Genomic DNA, 12,389 nt, shown 5'->3' with positions numbered 1-12,389 from the left:
CTGAGGCAAGCGTGAGAGGCGATGCCTGGATTAACAGCTAAATTCCGTTAGTGATCTAGCTGAGGGAGAGCAACTTAGAAGCATTTTAGGTCAATGTATTAACCTGATGCTATTTTAATTAAGTCTGAGCACAAGAAGGAGCAATGGATCCAAAGTTCAAAGACTGGTATTCTTATCCAGTTACCAAGTAGCAAATTACATCACCTCTCCAAGCCTCAGTTTCATCCACTGTATAGAATAAGTAGATTGAGGCTGACTGACCCCAAAATTCCTTCCAGACATTATATTCATTGAGTAGAAACCATATTTTTAATCAGCAAAAACAAACCAATAAGTGGACCTCACCTAGAATACAACTTCTTCATTTCTGGCAAGGTCTTCAAGGACATAAAAAGAATTTGGATGGTTACTCTTTATAAATATTCATTTATTATGATGAGTACTTGGAAATTACAAGAGAAGATTTATTCCTTTCTATAAGGTATAAATTTGTACTCATTTTAAACTAAAAGTTCTCAAACATTCACTTAATCAATTTGACAACGACTTTCTGAATGCCTTAAAAAATTACAGTTTTGGTCTGCATTTAAAGGGTAGTTTTGGACCAGCAAGGCAAAGATAGACAGCTGTGTATGCTGCGCTATTCCACTGGTCTCTTGTTTGAGAGGAGACAACTTGCATAGCTCCTCTAAAAACAGTGGAAGTTAATATAGTAAAGAAAAAAGTAGGCCAGATTCAGTGGCTCACACCTGTAATCCCAGCAATTTGGGAGGCTGAGGTGGGCGAATCATAAGATCAGGAGTTTGAGACCAGCCTGGCCAAGATGGTGAAATCTTTCTCTACGAAAAATACAAAAATTAGCTGGGCATGGGGGCAGGTGCGTATAATCTCAGCTACTCAGGAGGCTAAGGCAGGAGAATCTCTTGAACCTGGGAGGCAGAAGTTGCAGTGAGCCAAGATCACACCACTGCACTCCAGCCTGGGCAACAGAGCAAAACTCTGTCTCAAAAAAGAAAAGAAAAGAAAAAAGTATTAAAAAACCTGAAAGAGGTTTCTGAGATGAAGGAAAACAGAAAAATCAGGGGAAAAAGGAAGTCTATTATAAGAAAACAAAAGAGATTAATTAAAAATTCAGAACCTCCCTGATAAACATGGTTCAGATAGCTTCCATTTATTAAGGGCATACTATATGTGAGACATTTCACATATGATCTCGTTCAGGCCTTAGTAAACAATTCTGCAACTTGGAATTACCTTCCTGTCACACATGAAAAACAAAGGCCCAGCAAGGAAAAAAGAAAGTATCTAAAAGAAAGAGAAGTGACAGCAAAGCAGGAAGTCAACCACAAGGGTCTCTCTGATGGCAAATTTCCATGCTCTTTCCATGAAGTTCACCTGGGAGCCAGAATCTCATTGCCTTCTTGAGGAAGTACTTTCTTTCCTATTCCCCACAGCCACCCAAGACAGTAAGCTGTATTCCTAATAGAGGAGAGGCGCAGAGGGAGCCTGGGAAAATGGCCGGGGAAACCTAGCATTTAGTTCCTGAGTTTTGTGGCTGCTGTTCACTCTTGAGCTAACTCAAAGGGCCCAATGAGAGCAGCCATTTACCCCCAAGAACTTCCTATGTGCCAGGCTCTGTGCTAAGCACTTTAGACATATCTCATTTAGCCTTCACCATCACCCTGTGAAGTAAGCTGTGGCATTATTGCCCACCCTATTAGCTAGTAAGTGTTGGATTGGGGATGGGAACCCAACAGCCCAGCTCAAAGAAAGAAGTGTCCCTTGACTCAATTAATTCCACTAAACCCTATTCGTGGAATACCTACTCTGCTCTTATTTGACACCTTGGTGTACCAAAGATGATGAAATGGATAAGAGTAGCTGCCTACTAACTTTCCAAATACTACAGGCAATCTAGTGGGATATGGTTTGGCTGTGTCCCTACCCAAAGTTCATCTTGAATTGTAGCTCCCACAATTCCCACATGCTGCAGGAGGGACCAGGCAGGAGAAAACTGAAATCATGGGGTAGGTCTTTCTCATGCTGTTCTCGTGATAGTGAAGAGGTCTCATGAGATCTGATGGTTTTACAGAGGGGAATTTCCCTGCGCAAGTTCTCTTGTCTGCAGCTATGTGAGACATGCCTTTCACCCTCTGCCATGATGGTGAGGCCTCCCCAGCCACATGGAACTGTGAGTCCACTAAGCCTCTTTCTTTAAACCATCAACGATGGGTCTCATATACAACAGTGATCCATAAGATTATAATACCAAATTTTTACTGGACCTTTTCAATGTTTAGATACACACATACAATTGTGTTATAATCGCCTTCAGTACTGAGACAGTCACATGCTGTGCATGTTTGTAGCCTGGGACCAAAAGGCTGTTCCATACAGCCGAGGTGTGTAGCAGGCTGTGCCATCTAGGTCTGTGTAAGCACACACTACAATGTTCACACAATGAGGAAATCGCCTAGGAATGCACTTCCCAAAACACATCCCACCAATCAACACATGACTGTTAACTTGCTTTTCCATAAAAACCTAAAAACATAATATATATGTTATATATATTTAGTTTAATGTAAAATAAATGCATAATATAAACTAATATAACACATTTTAAAACACACAAGGAGAAAATACATACTTTATAACGTACTTTATTATGATATATTATAAAATACATACTTTATAACCCATTTTTTCATTATGAATAAATATAATCTATGAGCAGGAAAAAAAGGACCCTGGAAGGATTAACTTCAAAACTTAGGTGTATTTTTTTTTAATAATTGTCTTTAGTTCCTAAATTTTTTATAATGGCCATTATTTCTGAAGTAAGGGTTTTTGTTTTAAAGAATTGACTCACAGACTAAGTCTTACATTCATATGAACTAGATCTCAACCTCCTCTTCATCTCATTTCTGAGAAGTTCATTCAGGTCACATCCCTTTGCTCAAAAGGCTGAATTAGTGCCACAGAGCTGAAGCTTTTTTCCTCACTCTTCTTAAAGACACAGAAGGAAAGACTAACTTCTCCCATGTTCCTTTTATGCAACATCAATGCTCGAGAAAATGCTTTAGGGAACTGAAAGCCCACTGCAAATGAGCTGCAGCTTTCAGAACCTTAAGGGCTTACCCAGGCCAGCCACCACGTCTCCCAGTGAGCCATGACTGCACGCACCACACAGACAGTGATGAGAAGGGCACAGCCAGGCTGGGCTTCTTTTGTAAATTGCCCAGTCCTGAGTAAGTCTTTATGAGCAGTGTGAAAATGGACTAATACGGGTGGCATCATCTCACTCAACCTCTTGGATAAGCAAAAGGGCGTGATTGCTCATCACCTCCTGTTTTCCTAAAATCCCCCCGTTTCTTCATTCCTGAGGTCCCACAGACTCCCGAATCGCATCCTGCCTGCAGGAAGACTCCTGACCTTACTCTGCCTTTTTTTATATCCCATCCTCAATTATTTGTGTTCTCTCCAGGTCCCTTTTCAGTAACCACTTCATTTTCCTGGCCAAGGCTTCAACCGGCACATGTATATCTCTGGTCTCTACCACTCTCCTGAGTCTCATTTAGTCATTTGCTCAATGAATTAGCAACTCAGTGCCAGTCACAATGCCAGGTACAAGGGACAGAGTACTATATGAGATGACCATGCACATAAGACATAACTTTGTCCTCATGTAGCTTATAGTCTAACAGAAAGAGCATGGGCTACCATTGATTATGGGCCTACTATGTGCCAGACACTGTACTGGATGTTTTGTAAATGTTATCTCCAGGATTCGAGGGTGGGGAAGGAGAAAACTGGAGGACAAAAAAAAAAAAAAAAAAAAAAGAAAGCAGTAAAGATTTTAAGAAGAAAATCAACAATTAACAGAACCATCCAGTACAAGAAAATATCCCCAGGTACTTCTTCATCCAAGAAATCCCATCACAGCTATCCTCCACCAAGAGAAAGGTATCTTTTATTAATGCTTTGCAGACCGGTTCATTACAGTTGCTCACTCCCAAATGCGCATCAAGCCTAACTGCGAAAGGTGTATCGTGAGCATTCTGCTTGATGTTGGTATTTCTTACCTGCAAAGTCGTACTCTGGTCTGAGAACGGAGAGCTGAAGAAAGTAGTAACAATACTCATGACGATTTCGGTGACATACTTCTCCAAAATCGAGTCAGCATGTTTCCTGTCACTAGTGTTGTTACAGGCCTGGAAGACAAGTGGGTATGTTAAGCATTACCACCAAAACCTATGCCAAGACATTAAGAAATCTGCCACCCTCCTCCCATGGGTTACATTTTTTTTTTTTTTTTTTAGACGGGGTTTTGCTCTTGTTACCCAGGCTGGAGTGCAATGGCGCAATCTTGGCTCACCGCAACCTCCGCCTCCTGGATTCAGGCAATTCTCCTGCCTCAGCCTCCTGAGTAGCTGGGATTATAGGCACGTGCCACCATGCCCAGCTAATTGCTTGTATTTTTAGTAGAGGTGGGGTTTCACCATATTGACCAGGATGGTCTCAATCTCTTGACCTCGTGATCCACCCGCCTCAGCCTCCCAAAGTGCTGGGATTACAGGCCATGGGTTACTTTTAACAAATGAAAGGTAAAGGCCTCCTGGCCAATATTTCTCCCCTTAAGGAATCACAATAATTAAATATAAATCATGAAAAACAGAGAAGCAGATCAGCTCAGATATCATGGTACAGCATAACAAACCTTAAAATGGGTATGAACCAACAGGGCCACTGCTTGCAACTTGCTATGTGTGTCTGGTAAATCTAAAACCTCAAAGGGCAGTAAGAAGCACAGTCACTACAGGTGTCTTAAATTTATCCTAAAAGAAAACTGATCTCCTGAGGAATCCATTCCTCAGCTCTAGACCATGGTGTCCTTATCCAAATAATCAAGACAGTCAAATATATGTCACTGAGGTCCTGTGAGCCTGACCATCTGCAATCCTTTTTTTTTTTTTTTGAGACAGAGTCTCACTCTATCACCTAGGATGGGGTACAGTAGCATGATCTTGGCTCACTGCAGCCTCCATTTCCCAGGTTCAAGCGATTCTTGTGCCTCAGCCTCCCAAGTAGCTGGGATTAAAGGTGCCTGCCACCAGGCCTACCCGGCTAATTTTTGTATTTTTAGTAGAGACAGGGTTTTTGCCATGTTGGCCAGGCTGGTTTCAAACTCCTGGACTCAAAGGATCTGCCCACTAGGCCTCCCAAAGTGCTGGGATTACAGGCATGAGCCACCACACCTGACCTGATTATCTCCAATCCTACAACACTCTTCCATTTCATTTTAATTGAATTTTAAAATCTCACCTACACAACTTGGTTCAAAATAGCAAGCCATGTTTCAGAATAACTGACTATACCAGTTTTAGGGGGAGGCGACACCTCTGATTTCACCTATACTCTACTTAATTCTGCTGCCTAAAACAAGATTTGCCAATGAGAGGATTAGCACATTTTTAAAAATCAAGTTTTATTACTGAATTCATTAGTTTTAAGATATAAAATTGCTTATACTGAAAAGAATGAAGTAAAGGACATAAAAATCAAGTGCTCATAAGAGACCTTCATGTTCTGATCTTAATACTAGACAGTCTGAGAACATATTCAAAGAATGAAATTAATAACTGATTTTACAGTATTTCTAAGTAATTTAATGCAAGGATAGGCAAAGTAAGGGCCAGTAATTGTCTTTATAAATAAAGTTTTACTGAAACACAGCTACGCCTGCTTGCCATGGCTGCTTTAATGCTAGAAGTGCAGAATTGAGTAGTCATGAAAGAGATGAATGGCCCACAAAGCTGAACATATTTACTATGTGGTCCTTTACAGAAAATTTCACAGAGTACTAATTTAAAGAAATAAAGCAAGCCTGCCATTCCAAGCCAAAAATCCCTAGGTTAATAGGATTAAAAAACTAGGAGAAGTTTGAGTTTTTTTAAAAAAAATCTGTGAAACCAACACCTAATCAATTATTACTAAATAGAGTTCTCACTCAGAAGGAAAATAAGTTCTTGTAGGCTTCTTGCCTCATACTAGTAATCGTACAGTGAAGCAGAAAATACCACATTTTAGGATTCTATAATGCATCTTTTTACCATCACGATGTTTCCGAAATTGGGATGTATCTGACAATTACCTTCTAAAGAATCTTTCAATCTATCCCCGCTACCCCAATTCCACCATCACATAACTCATATTAAATCTATCCCTCCCACTACCCCAATTCCACCATCACGTAACTCATATTAAATCTACCTCTCAACTACCCCAATTTCACCATCACATAACTCATATTAAATCTACTCCCCACTACCCCAATTCCACCATCACAAAACTCATATTAAATCTACCCCCCAACTTCCCCAATTCCACCATCACATAAGTCGTATTAAATCTACCTCTCAACTACCCCGATTCCACCATCACCTAACTCATATTAAATCTATTCCCCCCACTACCCAAATTCCATCACATAACTCATATTAAATCTACCCCCCACTACCCCAATCCCACCATCACATAACTCATAATATACCCCCCACTACCCTAATTCCACCATCACATAACTCATATTAAATATACCCCCCGACTAACCCAATCCCACCATCACATAACTCATATTAAATCTACCCCCCACTACCCCAATTCCACCATCACATAACTCATATTAAATCTACCCCGCACTACCCCAATTCCACCATCACATAACTCATATTAAATCTACTCCCCACTACCCCAATTCCACCATCACAAAACTCATATTAAATCTACCCCCCAACTTCCCCAATTCCACCATCACATAAGTCGTATTAAATCTACCTCTCAACTACCCCGATTCCACCATCACCTAACTCATATTAAATCTACCCCCCACTACCCTAATTCCACCATCACATAACTCATATTAAATCTACCCCCCACTACCCTAATTCCACCATCACATAACTCATATTAAATATACCCCCCGACTACCCCAATCCCACCATCACATAACTCATATTAAATCTACCCCCCACTACCCCGATTCCAGCATCATATAACTCATATTAAATCTAACCCTGCAACTACCCCAATTCCACCATCGAGTAACTCATATTAAATCCGTGGTATGCTTTGTTATGTGGCAGTCTTGTGGCTTTAGCATGAATATTAAGGTCAATGCAAAACCAAATCAAGTATCTTAAAGGCCACTCTTGAGGCTGAGTCAGGAAAGCAATAAATGGAAGAGGAAAATTCTGCAGAATCCTGAAGAACAGATTGCAGGAGACAAATGCTCAAGCTCAGGGAAGCGCCCTTCAAGCACAGGCATATTACCAAGGAAAATAAATCCTTATACATTGAATTGTAATATTCCCAGGTTATTCACAAACCAATCCACAGGGGTGACATGAAAACCAGAAATAAACTCTCTTCCCTGAAGCTTGATAAGTAACATCTACTCTCAGCTAAGAGAAAAACATAAGAAGCATGGCCAGGTGTAGTGGCTCATGCTTGTAATCCCAGGACTTTGGGAGGCTGAAGTGGGCAGATAACTTGAAGTCAAGAGTTCAAGATCAGCCTCGCCAACTTGGTGAAACTCTGTTTCTACGAATCCAAAAATTAGCCGGGACTCGGGGTGGGCATCTGTAATTCCAGCTACTTGGGAGGCTGAGGCAGGAGAATCACTTGAGCCTGGTGGCAGAGGTTTCACTGAACTGAGATTGGCCCACTGCACTCCAGCCTGGGTGACAGAGCGAGACCCCATCTCAAAAAAAAAAGAAAAGAAATATAAGAGCCACAAATGCCTCTTCATGTCACAAATTAGAGTAGAAATGATGCAGCTGTTTTCTTCATGTGTCACCAAGATGACACACACATACACACACACACCTCTCATTCTCTAACTCTACCTCCTTAGTTCCAGAAAGCCTTACCCTGCAGATATCTACAAGGAAATTCTCAAACAATTTCCACATGTGATTGCTGGTATAAATCTCCTTCATTTCCACCTCTGTATCCACATAGCAGTGATTCAGGAAGTTAATGTATGCAATTTTAACCTGCAAGATAGAAAGAAGACTTTCTGAAAAACCATCTTGGTATGTATGGAACCAATTAACTGCTTCATCTTCACAGCAAGAAGGTCATCCCATTCCCCACTGCAAAGTCTTACTTCTACGATTTTCTGACATTTGAAATTCACAGTTATAAAATCCAAAAGCATAAAGCTTTTCAAGGAGAATATTTTTATGACCTCAAGGTAAAGAATGAGGCAAAACCTTGGACCATAAAAGAGGAACAAGTTTGATTGCTTAAAATTCATAATTTCTGTTCATAAAAAGGCACCGTCGCAGAGTGCAATGGGCACGACTTGGGAAAAGACATCCGCAAGGTGTGGTGTACCAATGAAGAATTCCTCCAGATCCGTGCTTATAACATAGACAGCCCCAGAGAAAAGCCAGGCAAAACACTGGATTAGATATTTCTTAAAGGACTGTCAAGTGTCAACCCCACCAAACGCACACAACATGAAGGGCTCAGATTCAATTAGGAATCAGGGACAGAGAAATTAAAACCACTACGGTTCATGCAAACATGTCTACACAAAATCCTGTACCCAAGTGTGCATAGCAGCATTATTCACAATAGTCAAAAAGCGGAAACAATCCAAATGCCCATCAACTGATTGATGGATACACAGTATGTGGTGCATCTATAGAATATAAAATTACTCAGCAACATAAAGGAACAAAGTGCTGATACATGCTACAACTTGCATGAGCCTTGAAAAAAAATCATGCAGGTGAAAATATCCAGTTGTAAAAGACCACACGTTGCATGATTCCATGAAATGTCTCTAATGGGCAAATCCATATACTCAGAAAGATGAGCGGTTGCCTAGGATTAGGAGTGTTATCAAGAAATAGGAAGTGACTGCTAATGGGCATGGGTTTTTTTTTTTTTTTTTGAGGTGATGAAAATATTCTGAAATATATTGTGACGGTGATTGTGCAACTCTGTGACTATATTAAAAACCACTCAACTATAAACAAGTGAATCACATAAGTATCTCCATGAGGCTTCTAAAAAATAAACTACTATGAAACACTATTATACAACCATCAAATTGAAAAAAAAAAAAAAAGAACCTGATGGTGGCAAATGTTAGCAGGGTTGGGAGGAGGAATGGTAACTGGAGCACCCATGCTGACAACAACTGGACTGTTGTTCCTATATAATTGAAGAAATGCACCCCCTATGACCCAGCACTTCCACTTCTGACTATCCATAGACCCTGGACAGAGGTGTACACGTGTGGGCCAGGATGCATGCTCGGTCCTAACAGCCAAAAGCTGAAAACAACTAAAATGAGCATCAGTAGAAGAATGGAAAATCCTATCATGGTGCCATGATAGAAAGGAATGCTTCAAAGCAAAGGAAATGAATTCAGCTACGTGTCAGGTGGATCAACCTTAACAACACAAAGCTGAACTTAAAAAGACACGAAATGATACACAGAAGAAGTCCAAAACCTCACAAAACTAAACTATATTGTTGAGGGATGTATACAGAAAAGCCACAGTAGGATTACACTAAAGTCAGCTTGTGGTTACTTTCAGGAGACAGCCCTTGGGGGAGGTGACAACAGGAAAGGGAAATGGGGGAAGTGTTTGCATATTTCTTGACCTGGGTGAAGGTAATAAGTTGTTCTCTTATAATCATTCTATCGTTCCTGCAGTATACAATTGAGATCTGTGTCCCTTTTCGGACTTCTGTTGTATTCCAAATATAAAAAAGTAAAAAACAAAACTAATGCTTGTTACACTACTATATTTCTCTCATCCCTAATACTAGTTATAACTCTACCTTTTTTATCCATAACAAAAGAAATGTAAATTAAAACAACGTTGAAATGACCATTTTCACCTGCCAGATACATGAGAATCCAAAAGTTTGATCACATACTATGTGGCCAAGACTGTGAGAAAAATGCAATCTCATTGCTTTCTTATTAGAGTTAATTATTCATTATTAATGCAGTATATTTTTAGTTCAACACTCACAAAGGGCAATGACAGTACACCCATACAATGGAATTTTATGCAACTATAAAAATTCTGGCATCTCTTTATGAACTCATATGAAAAGAAGTTACAGTGTTAAGGTACAGAAAAGTGTACCAAGAGTGTCACCTTTTGCATTTAAAAAAAGGGGGTGGGGAAGTAAAGTATATATACTGTATGTGTTTATGTGCAAAACTCAAGCAAAATACACAAGAACATAAAAATTATTTTCCATAGGGTGGGTGGGAAAACAGATTATAAGGCTCTTCATGGTTTATCCCTTTACAGTCTTCAATATTTGAACTTTTCAAAGAGTACAGTCAGGTACTGAATAATGGCATTTTGGTCAACAATGGGTCTCATATACAACAGTGACTCATAAGATTATAATACCAAATTTTTACTGGACCTTTTCTTTTTTTTTTTTTTTGAGACGGAGTCTCGTTCTTGTTACCCAGGCTGGAGTGCAATGGCGCGATCTCGGCTCACTGCAACCTCCGCCTCCTGGGTTCAGGCAATTCTCCTGCCTCAGCCTCCTGAGTAGCTGGGATTACAGGCACACACCACCGTGCCAACTCTTTGTATCTTTAGTAGAGACGGGGTTTCACCATGTTGACCAGGATGGTCTCGATCTCTTGACCTCCTGATCCACCCACCTCGGCCTCCCAAAGTGCTGGGATTACAGGCTTGAGCCACCGTGCCCGGCATTACTGGACCTTTTCAATGTTTAGATACACAAATACAATTGAGTTATAATTGCCTTCAGTACTGAGTCAGTCACATGCTGTGCACGTGTATAGCTGGGAAGCAAGAGGCTGTTCCATACAGCCGAGGTGTGTAGCAGGCTGTGCCATCTAGGTCTGTGTAAGTGCACTCTACGATGTTCACACAATGAGGAAATCGCCTAGGAATGCACTTCCCAAAACACATCCCACCAATCAACACACTACTGCTACTAGCTTTCCCAAACAAACTTAAAAACATAATATATGTAGCACATATGCTTAATTTAACATAATATAAATGTACAATATAAACTAATATTATACATTTTAAAATATACAAAGAGAAAATATATACTTCATGATATATTTTATCTGATATTTTATAAAATATATACTTTATAATCAATTTTTTCATTATGAATAAATATAATCTATGAGCAGGAATAAAGGAACCCTGGAAGGATTAACTTCAAAACTTAGGTATATTTTTTTTAATTGATTGCCTGTAGTTCCTAAATTTTTTATAATGGCCATTATTTCTGTAGTAAGCGTTTTTGTTTTAAAGAATTGACTCACAGACTAAGTCTTACATTCATATGAACTAGATCTCAACCTCCTCTTCATCTCATTTCTGAGAAGTTCATTCAGGTCACATCCCTTTGCTCAATAGGCTGAATTAGTCCCACAGAGCTGAAGCTTTTTTCCTCACTCTTCTTAAAGACACAGAAGGAAAGACTAACTTCTCCCATGTTCCTTTTATGCAACATCAATGCTTGAGAAAATGCTTTAGAGAACTGAAATCCCACCACGAATGAGCTACAGCTTTCAGAACCTTAAGGGTTCACCAAGGCCAGCCACCATGTCTCCCAGTGAGCCATGACTGCATGCACAACACAGACAGCGACAAGAAGGGCATAGCCAGGCTGGGCTCGCTCACCTCAGGTATACAGTCCTCGTGGGTCACCACACGAACGATGTCATCCAGCGGGAGCAGGGAGTTGCACTTGATCTCTGTGTAGACGTTCTTACCCTCCGTGCACACAGCCAGGAGCTCGACCAAGTGGATGTGGTACATGAGAGGGCTGTTCTCATCCATCCGATCCCGCTCTGACCGCATCATCTGGATGAGAGTCTGGAAAGAGGCTCTGTCGTTGTAGAACACGAGGACATCCTCTCCTGAATTGACCAGCTACATCAAGAACAGGGTGGGTTTAGATTACAAGCTTGCAGGGGTGGGGCAGCATGAAAAAAATCTACTCACAGAGAAAGAGAGAGGTTCTCTCAGCATCTATCTTCCCAAATCAGTCTTACCTATTTTGACTTCATTCATTTATATAACTGAACAACTGGAAATCTTCAGCATCATAATTTTAGTCCACAGATACAGAAATACCACACTGGCCCTAAAAAACTATTAGGGGAAAAGAAAGTCTGTATACCAGCATTAATGTATCAAGTGGAAATAGACATCTCAAGCTTGCACTTGAATTTCCAGACCTACCTATTAGGCTATGATACGTCTTTTTAAACGTTTCCATCTTATTTTTATGCTTTATATAGTATCCCCTTTACAAGTCTCACATCCACCAACTTATCTCTTCAA

General features: G+C 40.3%; 1 protein-coding gene across 1 annotated transcript in view; it reads right to left on the bottom strand.

The window, feature by feature from the left end:
- ITPR1 (inositol 1,4,5-trisphosphate receptor type 1) overlaps window positions 1-12,389 on the bottom strand; it is a 354,215-nt gene that overhangs the window by 146,160 nt on the left and 195,666 nt on the right. Inside the window, exons 33-35 of the mRNA XM_054245889.2 lie at window positions 11,724-11,975; window positions 7,932-8,057; window positions 4,086-4,214 (exon numbers count right to left, since the gene is read on the bottom strand). Of these exons, the coding sequence (XP_054101864.2) occupies window positions 4,086-4,214; window positions 7,932-8,057; window positions 11,724-11,975 (507 nt within the window). The remainder of the gene's footprint in view (window positions 1-4,085; window positions 4,215-7,931; window positions 8,058-11,723; window positions 11,976-12,389) is intronic.

Source organism: Callithrix jacchus, chromosome 15, assembly GCF_049354715.1.
Source record: "Callithrix jacchus isolate 240 chromosome 15, calJac240_pri, whole genome shotgun sequence".
Lineage (NCBI taxonomy): Eukaryota > Metazoa > Chordata > Mammalia > Primates > Cebidae > Callithrix > Callithrix jacchus.
Note: the sequence above shows the minus strand (reverse complement) of the source record. Positions and strands in the feature narration are given on the sequence as shown.